General features: G+C 34.8%; 1 protein-coding gene across 10 annotated transcripts in view; it reads left to right on the plus strand.

The window, feature by feature from the left end:
* The window catches only part of ATP9B (ATPase phospholipid transporting 9B (putative)), a 164,897-nt gene that overhangs the window by 5,490 nt on the left and 147,331 nt on the right, over positions 1-12,076 (plus strand). For 8 of the 10 annotated variants that reach the window (XM_044426477.1, XM_044426479.1, XM_044426481.1 and 5 more), the window contains exon 2: positions 5,703-5,876. In XM_044426477.1, coding sequence (XP_044282412.1) covers positions 5,703-5,876 — 174 coding nt within the window. Of the gene's footprint in view, positions 1-5,702; positions 5,877-12,076 lie in introns of those variants that run through there. The other 2 variants (XM_044426487.1, XM_044426488.1) reach the window with 1 other exon arrangement.

Raw genomic sequence — 12,076 nt, forward strand, 5'->3', positions numbered from 1 at the left:
TGCAACATTGACTTCAGTGCCTGACTAGCTGAGGTCTGCCATGCTGGCTTTTCCCCCTGTTGTTCTGTAGATGAATTCAGCATGTGGAGCATAACACAGGGTTTTGGTTTGATGTGCTACTAGTGATGAGGTGGAAAAAAGGAAGCGTGTGGTAGACCCTATTGCCTTCAGAAAGGGGAGCTTCAGTGATGGCATCAGGCCTGAAAGTAGAAGGTGGGTGTAGGGTCATCCAAAATGGCAGAGATTTGCAGGGAAGTTTTTTGTGTATGCACGCTTTGAGTGTGAAGCATGTATTGTGTGTATATGTGTTTCAGAAGTGAACTTGAACCTAAGAATGAAATATAGGTTCAAAGGAGTAGGAATGTAGGATTTTGTTGTCCTAATGTGTTTTAGGGATTTGAGGTCATCTTTTATTCCATCATCCACTCACTGACTGAATTGGATTCTTAGTACAAGGATTTTGTTCATCTGTGAATGTGCATTAGCACAAATGCAAACTTCTGCAAGTGTGCATTAATGCAGATACCCAAGTACAAGAGCTCCCTGTGTAAAATAGGACTGTGGGTACACATGACTTAGAAAAAGTCCATCTCCAGCAAAATCAATAGGTTGAATTCTTAGAAATCTGAACTCATTTGAATCTATTTTGAATGAACTTTAACAGTGCCAGGTTCTTATCCATTCTGTATTGACCCCTTTTAATAATTTTTCATAGTTTATTGACTTCACTTTGTGTCACGTGCCTAAAAGGTTCTCTAAACAAACAGCTTCTGTATCATGGTCCTTTGAACAGTAGGAGTGGGGTGGGAGGAGAGGTGCAGAAAATAGGATTGTTCTTATTTTCCAGATCAGCATATCTGTTTGTATGAAGCACAGCTTTTCAGAAGCTCACCTCTGAAATATGCCACATTGAAAAACTCATTTTTGAAAAGATTGTCCTTTAAAAACATGTCTTAGAATAGTTTATCTAATCTACTCTCAAATAAGTTTTTTTTATTCAGGTTCAGGACTCATATGTGTGACTCATGCTCATGTTTACTGCCTGGCTTTTTTGTTATCTGCTGCACCTCTAAAGCATCTTTATGTTTTTGTATCTGTGTCTGATAACAAAGTACTTAAACCCTAGACAAAAATAGTAAGCATTCCGTAGTTTCATATAGCTAAGCTTTGTCATTGCCTTTGTATTAATATATCAGTCAATTCTCATGGTATCTTTATTTTAAGATCAAGTTAGAGATAGTGTCTTGTTTTTCTCCCAGTGCTATCCATAAAAGAAGTAATAAAGCAAGATACATCAGTTTACTAGTTCAGTCAATCCATTTGTCCAGTCCTATGAGACAGGATTATAGCATGTTATTCCAGTTAAGAATGATCAAACAATGAGTATGACATTTGTTTGTAATAATAATGATAATATGGTAGATACAGAGCTTACTGATAAAATAGAAAAGTCAGACAATTACAATAAAAAAGACAAACTGAGTGACTTCAGTTTTCATCCATGAGAAAAGTCCTGAACTACACTAGGTACATGTTTATGGAGAAATATAGTGTGTGAACTGGTGGAACATGGGCATTATTGCAGTCCCTTTAGTTGTAGTCATTGGATCAGATTATGAGTTACTAGAAAGTTGCTATTTGGCTGTTTAAACTCCTTTTACTATCACATGTTTACATGTGGAAAAGGTAAGGAACAATATATAGATTAACACTGCATTCATGAAAATATCTTGTGTAAATTGGCCCCAAATTGATGATTTCATGTGCTTTGTTACGTTACTACAAACGTAATGTAGCCCATAAGTATCTATGTTTAGACATATGATTCATTGAGGTTGTTCATGCTGACATTTATTAACAAATTACGGATAAACCATCAGGTCAGTTTCACACTTCACCAGGGCATCCTCCAAGGTTATTTACAGAAACAAAAAATATCTCATAGATAGTATGTTTCCTGCATAGTTTGTGTTAACTAACCCATGATTTATTGCCATGATTTGTGAGCCAGGTCAACATAAGATATAGAATTTGAGTGTATGTTGGCTTTAAAATAATTTTGGTTTTCATTGTAATATGTTAATTATTATGGAAATAATAACATAGTGTACCTTTGCAAAGTCTAAGGTGACACATGAAGCAATCTTTTTCAGTAGAAATTTAGTGCAGTTTGCCAATATTTCAGCATAATATGCTGTAATTTAATCAGTGAAATAATCTTATCTTGACAGTGTGTAGGCTCTGGCTGACTTAAAATTAGTCTAAGGTGACTGTCCTTATATAGCTACCTGCCAAAAACTGAAGGCAAAGGAAATTATGATCAGTTTAGGTGATGGAGATGAAAACCCAATGAGAACTTTTGGCAGAGAAATAGTTTCTTCACCTGAGAATGAATCCTTCCATTCTTACTCTCCCAGAAATTTCCAGTGCTAGTGACCATAGCTGTTTTTCCATAGATTCAAATAAAAAAGAAGATAGGCTTTGAAGAATACTACCACTGGAAGGAAGAAGTTGTGATCCTAAAGTATTATACAATTCAGAATACAGAGAGAAAGTACTATAAAATTTGAGACGACTTGGGAGAGCCGCATGAATTAAGCATTAAGAGTAATGTGCAAATTCAAGACTTGTAAGGCTGAGGTTGCTCATAAAATGAGGCAATAAGGCTTCCATGTTTCACAGTCATTCCCAACTCCTTGGAACAAAAATAGGCATAAATATAATAATAGGTCCTTTACTTATGGAATTTAATGATACACCCTTTGGTTTGATGTTTCTGTAGTTTTTGTAGTGGTGATATGAAAGTAAATTTTGATATGAGTTGAATAATAGACAGTAAAATGCAATTGAAACATTATGCACTCATTTACTTGTCAAAATTTGAATATAACACGATATAATTTTCACAGTAGATATCTATATAAAAGTTAATTTTAAAGTATTTATTGTATTTAAAGCCTTTCTTTCTCTTGGTATTTTTAGACATTAATATTAGTTAAAATTTAGGAAGCCTTTTTTCCATGATACCTGTTTCATATCTGATTTAGTATTACCAGTGCCATGTTTTGCATTCTTATTTATTCACATTGCTTTCAGTGCTGCTTTATTTTATAAAAAGTTTCTAGCATTACACTTAATTGGTTTGTCACTCATGGAAAAACTAGCTCCCTAGACAATTAAGTGTGCATGACACTAGATTACAAAGAGATTGAGATTTTTCCCTATGAAAAATCCATTATTCATCATTGCATTGTTTTTAAATACTATGGTAAAATTTTTAACACAATAGGAAAATTGCTTTTTGGAGAGGAATAAATTGCTTGCCAGTTCAAAGGCTGCATTTTGAAGTCAAGTTACTAAACATGATGCTTATTTATCTTAGTAGCTGGCACTCTTGCATAGTTAAAACAGTACTTTTAGACTTTAAAATATTTTTGAGAACTATAAGTATGTTTTTGTAGAGGCTGTGAATAATTTTTGTTCTGTAACTCTTGACATGATTACAAGAAATAAGTGAACTTTATTGATGAATAGGAATGTGTAGTCTTTGGCAAGGATGAGCATAGCCTCTTTTGTTAGAACTCTTCAAGGCAGACATGCATACAGAAGCAAATGCAACAAAATAGAAGTGCTGTGAAGATTTTCATGGACAGCATCCTGTATAGATGAGTGAGTCTTTTGGCTCTATAGTTAAATTTTAACAGGTTTGTATCTGTATTTTCAAAGAAGCAGTGCAGTGGAGTATATCATACAAATCCATATAGTTAAGTTTATAATGGATGCTGTATTAGTTTATATGGCAATACTTGTTTACCTTGGCTTTTCCTATCCACTATTTTAAATATTTTTGTCTTTTTATAACATACTGTTTTATAATATATTGTCCATCACTCTGGAACTTTAAAACTAGAAATATAAATATATAAATTTTTTAAAATAGAATACATTACTAGGTTAATGGACTTTGAGCATGGTTGATAGTGCAACATAATTATCTATACTTCCTGAAAAAATATATTGGTGTCTTACTAACAAAGTTAAAGACAAATTCTTCTGGGATTTGTAAATATGTGTAAGGTATTCCCCATATGCATTTTAGCAGTTAAAATATGGTACATATTAGACATTGTTGATCATAGTAGTGTGTATTATTTTAAGCTTTTCTAAAAATAAAAAGTATCCTACTAATGTAGTACATTAAAGCTATGTTAATACAAAATGAGTGTCAAAACATACTGTATCCAATTGTGTCTCTGCTTTCTATAGACAGTCTGTAAAGCAGGCATATGCATTAAATATATGCAGGAAAGATACAGTTCAGTGGTGTGTTAAAGTCATAAAGATCTTTATTGTGGGATATATTATGAGGGTGAAATCAGTTTGCTGATCAAGAATTATTGCTATGTCATTTGTATCTTATATCTGTTATCTGTGGTACTTTGTATTTTTGTAAAGTCATCTATCTATATATAGATAGATATAAAATATAATTTATAAAAATAAATGCAAGCACTATTACATTATGAGTGTAGATAGCCTTTCAGATGTTTTGGCTTACATTTCCTATGATTTCTCACCATTGGCTGTGTTGATTCATACTGGTAGAAATTGCGGGCCTCCAGATTGTCTGCAGGCTGTCCACACCCATTAAGTTAGTTAAACAAAGATTAAATGTTTGTAAACTGGCTATGTTGGTGTATTTCAGATATCATCTCTGCAGTCTTGGTCTTAAGAGAATAATCCAGAAATATGAATGTGCACTAGTTGCTGGATATTTTGGAACTGCAGGGTTTTGCTTGTATTTAGCTGTTTTATACTCAATTATACCAAAATTCTTAAATGAGGTATATTGGGAAGGCATGGTATTCAAACTTTCTAGGAATCTCATTTACCTTTCTTGATGTACTGGATCTGTCAGTTGGAAATGTTCCATGTCCTTGTATTGTTCTTGCTTTAGAATGCTTGATATACATTATTTATTAGTAACATTTATATGCCACCTTATCAGGTAAAAAACATTGAAGGCAGTGTACAACAATTTAAAACAAGGATTTTAAAAACTGTTAAAATATTAAACTATATAACTAATACATATATTAGCTATTTGACTTGTCTGTAACTTGTTCTGCTAGCTGGTAGAACTCCTGGTTATGGAAGAGGTCTTTGCCCTATCTTTTGGAATTCCTACCTTCTCTATAGCCTGCTGTGTCATTTAGGAAGGTCTGTGGACCATCTGGCCTGTTTTGCCAAATCACCATGTCTTTAAGCTGTTGTACTAGCTTAGGGCCATTTGCTTATAACCCACATGGGCATAGATTGTGTCATCCAAATCCAGGTGGACTGGCTCAAATTAACCCAGCTACAGGCCATGGATTATTTGGAGATTGTTTTCTTTTCAAACAGTATTATTTGGAGATTGTTTTCTCTAGCACCCAGGTTCAGATACCATGTCAAGTCTGCATGCAGGTGGATAATCATCGAAGGGTGTCTGGCACATTAAGTAGCTTAATCATGCCATTTGACTTCTTTAAGCTGTAGTGATTGTGTGAGGCAGGTATTTTATGGCATTTTAAGGGAGCTCTGAGGCATTCCATGGATGCAGTGGGAAGGTAGTGTACTACTTAGAACTTATTTCTACTAGTGTGCTTTTGTATGGAACCCTCTATGTTCTCTTATAATGCTCTTATTTTTAATGTCAACAGGTACCAGGTAGAAGATGAATCTTCTCATTTGGATGAAATGCCCTTAATGATGTCAGAAGAAGGCTTTGAAAATGATGAAAGTGATTACCATACTTTACCAAGAGCCAGAATTTCTCAGAAGAAAAGAGGTTTAGAATGGTTTGTCTGTGGTGGCTGGAAATTTCTCTGTACCAGGTTTGCTGATGGTTCTATTGCTTCCTTTAACTGTGTGATAACTTGAGTTCTATGTTGAGTTTAAACATATCAGAGTTGTTTTACATGCAGAAAGCAATTTACAACAAAATTATTCTATACTGAAAATTTTAAAACAGCAGGCTGGTTTACACAAACAAACAACAATGACTTAAGTAAGTCATGATGACTCCTTTAAATCAGCAACATATTTTAGCTGCATTTAACCTAACCAGCAACAAGCTAAGGGTTATTTTAAGCATTGTTTCCTCCTCAGGTATGCCACTCAAGTTTGGATGAGAAGGCAAGCTGCAGCCAGGAAGATAATTAGGCTAATTCTGCCTGGCATGTGCCATCAATTTGAACAAGCCAGCATGGCTTAAGTATGAACATGCTACCATGGCTTCAATACTGTCTTGTTTTGATCATGCAAACTAGATAAGTGTAGACTTTTTGAAATCCATAAGTGAAGAAATGAACTGAAATGGGTGAAAATTACTTTCTTCATTCCTCCTTTAATTATAGAGCCAGCATCAGTATCTTGGGCACCTTGATGAGGACTTCACAACCTGGAGAGCCCCTTGCAAATGCTTGTCCTTCCCCTGTTTAAATTATTTCTTTAAGTACTCCAGCATTCCAAAGGATGCAAGATAGCTGGAAATAGCCACCTTTATGTTTCCACAGTGCCTCTTACTTTACTGGCACTCTGAGCCAGCTGACTGACTGGTTGACTCTAGAGCCAGCTGCTCAGTTCTGTTTGAAGTGCTTCTCCAACAGGCATGTAAGCCTGCCAGGGCCCAATGACAGAGAAGGCACACCATCAAAGGCCCCCACAGATTTGGGGTTTATGACTAACTGGTTCTTTATCAGAAGAAGAGCAGTAAAAATGGGGGAGGAGGTCCTTCTTTTATTTATCATTCCCTTATTGCTGCTTCCTGTGACTTCTTTGAGTTTTCACTTCATCCCTGAAGTATTCATTGAAAGGAAAAATAATTTGTTTTTAGAAATGGTGTGCCAAGAACATAGCATCATTCTGTCCAAGTTAATGTTCTCCGCTGTCTTAGAGTTGGTGCAGACTTAAGTTTTTTGTATTCTTAACCACGATTAAGAGATTGGGATCATATTGTAGGTTCCCTATCCTCTTCCACACAACTCCTGTATAAAAGTTTCTCCTTCCTTTCTTGCAAGTTGCAATGGTTCAGCATGATATCTATATCAGTTTTAACAGAACATTTTAACAGATCTTTGCCTATGCTCTGTTTGCAGAGCATAGGATTAGGATTAGTGCAATGATTTAAAACGTTACCAATATGTTTCTTGAAATGTTGGTAAGTTTCAGAAGGGCAGGCAGGGGTAAAAGAGGGATGAGGTGATTGGTGACTGAGAGTGTATGGGTAGAGCTTGGAAGTGTATGAAGAAATAGATACTATCAGAGTTGTGGTCAGTCAGTGGTCTGCAGAATCTGTCTGTAGAGGCAGCCTTCTCATTAGAAGCTGATACAGTGCTCTGAAAAGCATTTAAGATTCAAAAGGGAAAGGAAGGAAGTAGCATACTTAGAGGACATATTAACGACTAGTGATAATCAAAAACTAATATTGTCAAGTATTATAAGGGTGTGTAGGTGATAAACTGACAGAAACCTGAGTGCAGAAGGGAAAGATTTAAGTGAGATAACCAAATAAGGATGGATCAAAGTACATTCAGGAGAGAAAGAAGGATCTATGATTGAGGTATGTATGTGAAGGGAAAGAGTGAGCTACCTCAGTCAGAAGTTATTGTTATGTATTGTTTTATCCCTTAAGTAAATATTTTGTTGAACATCTTGAAACTAATATGCTTATTATACAAATAAAATTCTATTTTGTTTATTGTTAAGTCAGGAGTCATATGCTTGAGTCATTTTCTTGGGAATCAAACTAAGTGTATTCTGATACTTAAATATATCTTGAGTGTGTGAGGACCAACTTCTGCAGGTGCTTCACAGCATTTCTCTGTATATAACATGTTATAGAGTTATACATGCTGCAGTCATTATCTGTGTCCTTGGACCTGGAAAAGCTATCGAATGAGAGATTAGTTAATAGCAGTCTTGTGACTACAATATTTTCCAGGCCTGTATATGTTATATAGTGGATATAAGTTCATAAAACCTTTTGAATAATCATATATGTTTTAGCTCAGTACCAGATATTTAGTAAAGTTTAGAATGTATATAAATTGGTTTACAATTTAGAAACTGCATTCATGATAAAATTAAGGTTCATCTTTGATGTTGCTTGAGATTAAGATTTCCTTTAGTGGGTATCTTGATTGTTTTATCAGTATTAGTAATGTTTTATGTACCTGCTTTAGGCTAGATAAATAGATTTTGCTACTGATGTTCTTAATACAGTCTTCCAAAATAGCTCCCTTCCTTTATTTTTTATTAGTTTATGGATTAGAATGGGGTAGAAAAACCACCAATAAGTTAGTCTCATGCCTAACTTATTTTTATGACCTGGTAAGAGAGATGGCTGTACCCTTTCATGATGTTCCCGAGAGCCTTAACACTAATTCACTAACAGTGGGTAATATCTGTAGTTGATTGATGTTGGTGAAAGGGGAAACGTAAATTCATTAACTGATGATAAGTTAACATTTCAGTTTTAAAGGTTAAAAAGTACATGTAACTGATGACTCTGGAGTGAATACAAGTTAGAATTATCTCCTGGTACTCTGCTGTCATTTATAAACCTCTTGTGTTGAACTCTCATGCTTGACTTGAGTCTCTTGAGTAAATTTGTCTTGTACCATGGAGAGCTTCCTTATTTTAAACTTATATAAAATGCACTCTTTTAAGCTGCTTTTCTCTGCAGAGCACTGTATGCATGTGCCATTTTGTATACAGAGATGCAATAATTTTGTTGTCCTACCTCACCTTAGTTTTGAAGTATTTTTGTATAATGTGTTACCATTTACTTTTCAAAAAACTATATAGAACTGTTAAATAAAAAAGGCAAGTGATCTATTTAGTTTCCATGTGTACAGTGGTCCCTCAGCTCATGAATGCCTCAGTTCACAACCAAATCGGGTCACGAACAGAAATTTCAGAGAAATTTTGCCTTAGGTTGCAAACTCCATATCAGGTGATGATTGCGCTGGGGAGGGGGGGCGAGATGGCCGTGGTCATGCTGGGGGTGGGGGGAGATGGCTGCGATCTTTGATGTTCTTTGTCACTGTGCTTCAGAACGGATTAACCTTATATACATTGAACCTTATGAGGAAATTTGACTTGGCTCACAACCAATTTGGGTCGCAACCAGATTCGTGGAACGGATTAAGTTGGTGAGCCAAGGTTCCACTGTATTATGTATCCTAGTCTTCTATGCTAGCAGTTTTAAATGGTGTGATAGTAACAACCTGGGTGGTCTATTGAATGCATAGGATCTTAATGAAACTCCGACAAGGCCAGCAGAAGCACATTGTGTTACTTTCAGTGCAAGTATCCCTTTCTATCCACAAAAAATGGCCAGGGATCATTTGGAAGTAGCTTTTTATGTTGTGGATGGGGGTGATTGAGCCGGAACCCAGACAATGGAGTTAACTGAAAATTAGTTAAAATAAAAATCTTGTGCAGAATATGCACTGTGTATACACTCTACTCTGTACAATAAGTGGTTGTACAAACATTCAAAGAGGTATCCTCATATTCAGTACCAGTGTTGGGAAGAATCAAGGTGGGAAGCCTTGTAAAGCAGGATGAGTTAATACTAGCCTTGTCCTCTGTATAACTAGTTTTTGACAGTATCCTTTTTTGTGAGTCTTGCATTCCTTCAAATGGATTTATCCAACATGATTTTCATGTTTCATGTACCAAAATATATAGACATACAAGCATAAATTTTAAGAGGCAGTAAAATGCAGCAAATTCAAAGGAGAGCACGCGAAAATCTTATTTTTGCCATATTTCATATTTCCTCTATAGTTTTAAATTATGGAACAATTTGCATTTTGAAAATGTCAATAGCATGAGTCTAAAATAAAAGTATCTAACATTCAGTCTGAATATATCTGCACATTGTTAATGTATTAACAAAAAACCTATCTGCTATGGTTATTTAAGCTGCAAAAGATATGTTACTAAATGTTCTAATAATGCTATTTTTTATGTCAAAACTGCCTTCTTCAGAATTGGCAAAAATGCCTGTTAATTTCACTGATCTGTAATGGAATTATTTTTAGAGAAATGCATTCTTTTATTGTATAGGTTCATAACTGTTAAAGCTGGTGAAAATGGCAACTACAGTTGAGCTGCAATTACTTCTTTTTTTAATTTAGATGTTACTTTAAAATAGTGAAATTATAGCTCAACACTGTGAAAATCTTTGAGACTTACATTCCAATTCTTATATGAAACAACAACACTTTATCCTAATGAAATGGTAGTGTTGAACTGCATTTCCATATGAAATGAAGCAGATACCAAATACTTGGATTAATTTGGCCAGTACACTTTCAATTAATCTGTAACACATTTGTTGTGCAGAAGCATGGGAAAATGCTGAACTTTTAAGAATGACATGATTATTGTGTTGCTTTAGGCTGAACATCAAAGCTACCTGTTGAGTATAATAATTACAGTATGTTTTCTTTAGAATTTAATAAGGAATAGCTTATCCTTGGAGCCAATATAGAGCTTTTATATTACCTGCTTTTAAATTAAAATCCTTAACTGTTTCCTTATAGTTAAGCTTTATAACCAATAGGAACCTACCCACCCATGTGCATGCATGTTTTGAAAGCACTGATTTCACTTGGCAGAAGGCATTTCATATGTAAAATAGTAAGAACACACACAAGATTTATTTCACAGTATTTTAAAACTACATAACTATCACTAGAAAATTCTTTTTTGATTGTCACTATGGCCAATATCCAATGTTCCCCATGTTCTGGTGGAACCCACTGCTAACATAATGGAAAGTGAACAGTTCCTAAAGCAATCCTACACACAAAAATTTCCAATTCTACAGCAAGCAGTTAATATTTTAGCTTGTTTCTGGGGTTTGAGTAGTTAGGTTTGCTGGAAAATTTGGAATGGAAACATTTTGCAGAAAAAAATCTTAGACGAATTAAACAATTTTTCATGGGATGGTTTCATGAGAACATTTTCTGATGCATTCTTCAGATGCATCCTCTGAGAGCATTCTTCTGTAACCTGATGCTTTCCAAATATGTTGCACTGCAACTACCAGGATGTAGGAACCTATAGTTCAACACACCTGGAGAGTACCAGGTTTTGAAAAGCTTTTCCGGAACGATCTAATTCTTTATGTTCATTTGTATTTACTATACAACAAAGCCAGATAAGAGTCCCATCTTACCTTCTTTTCTTTTCTTTTTTTGGGGGGGGGGTGTCCCTACCATTAATAATTGGACATAAAACAGCTGCCAAAAAAGCAAAGCAAACACCTGCTAAATATGATTTTTACTTTATATTATGTAGCAATTTTAGTGGAAAACTTGTAAAAATGGAAGACAATAACATGTACTTTCCTTACAGTTGTTTAAATAATAATAAAAAAGAAAACTAAGGTTTAAAAAATAAATTCAAGCTTTCCCCAGTATGGTCCCTCTAAGCATATTAAACTACAGTGCTTATATTCCTAGTTAGCATGTGCGGGCCAGTGACAGTGGGAATTGTAGTTTATCAGGTTGGGCAAGGCACTACTAATTTTAGCACCCAAAGAACCATGCATGGTATGTTGAGAACCTCTCTTCTTTTTCAACTGAGTTTAGCTGTCTTCTGCTACACTTACTGGGTCACCCTTCAGTTTTTTTGTCCCTATCTAGTAGTTCCATTTCAGTTTGTGGTAGACATAATATCTGAAAAATATTAAATACAACTTCAAAACTAAATTTCTTTAATATTGTGGCATCTATTCTTTAACAGGTGGCATACATTTATTATTAACTTGTGGGTGCTTTAGGAAGCACGAGTAGTTAGTCTCATAAGCACAGCCCCGATGAGCAGATGAACAGTACTGAAAACTGCTCAGTATATTAATAAGTTTTAAATAAAAACTAGCTCACTGTTATAGTTTTACTTGGCTGTTTGTTTAATTATACCACAGTGCTCATATATACGCATGAAACAATGATGAAATAGCTAACCTGTAAAACAGAAAACAATCCTCCTTCCTTTACTTCGTTATGGACAAAAT

Source organism: Varanus komodoensis, unplaced genomic scaffold (genome assembly GCF_004798865.1).
Source record: "Varanus komodoensis strain SLA01 unplaced genomic scaffold, ASM479886v1 scaffold17, whole genome shotgun sequence".
NCBI lineage: Eukaryota > Metazoa > Chordata > Lepidosauria > Squamata > Varanidae > Varanus > Varanus komodoensis.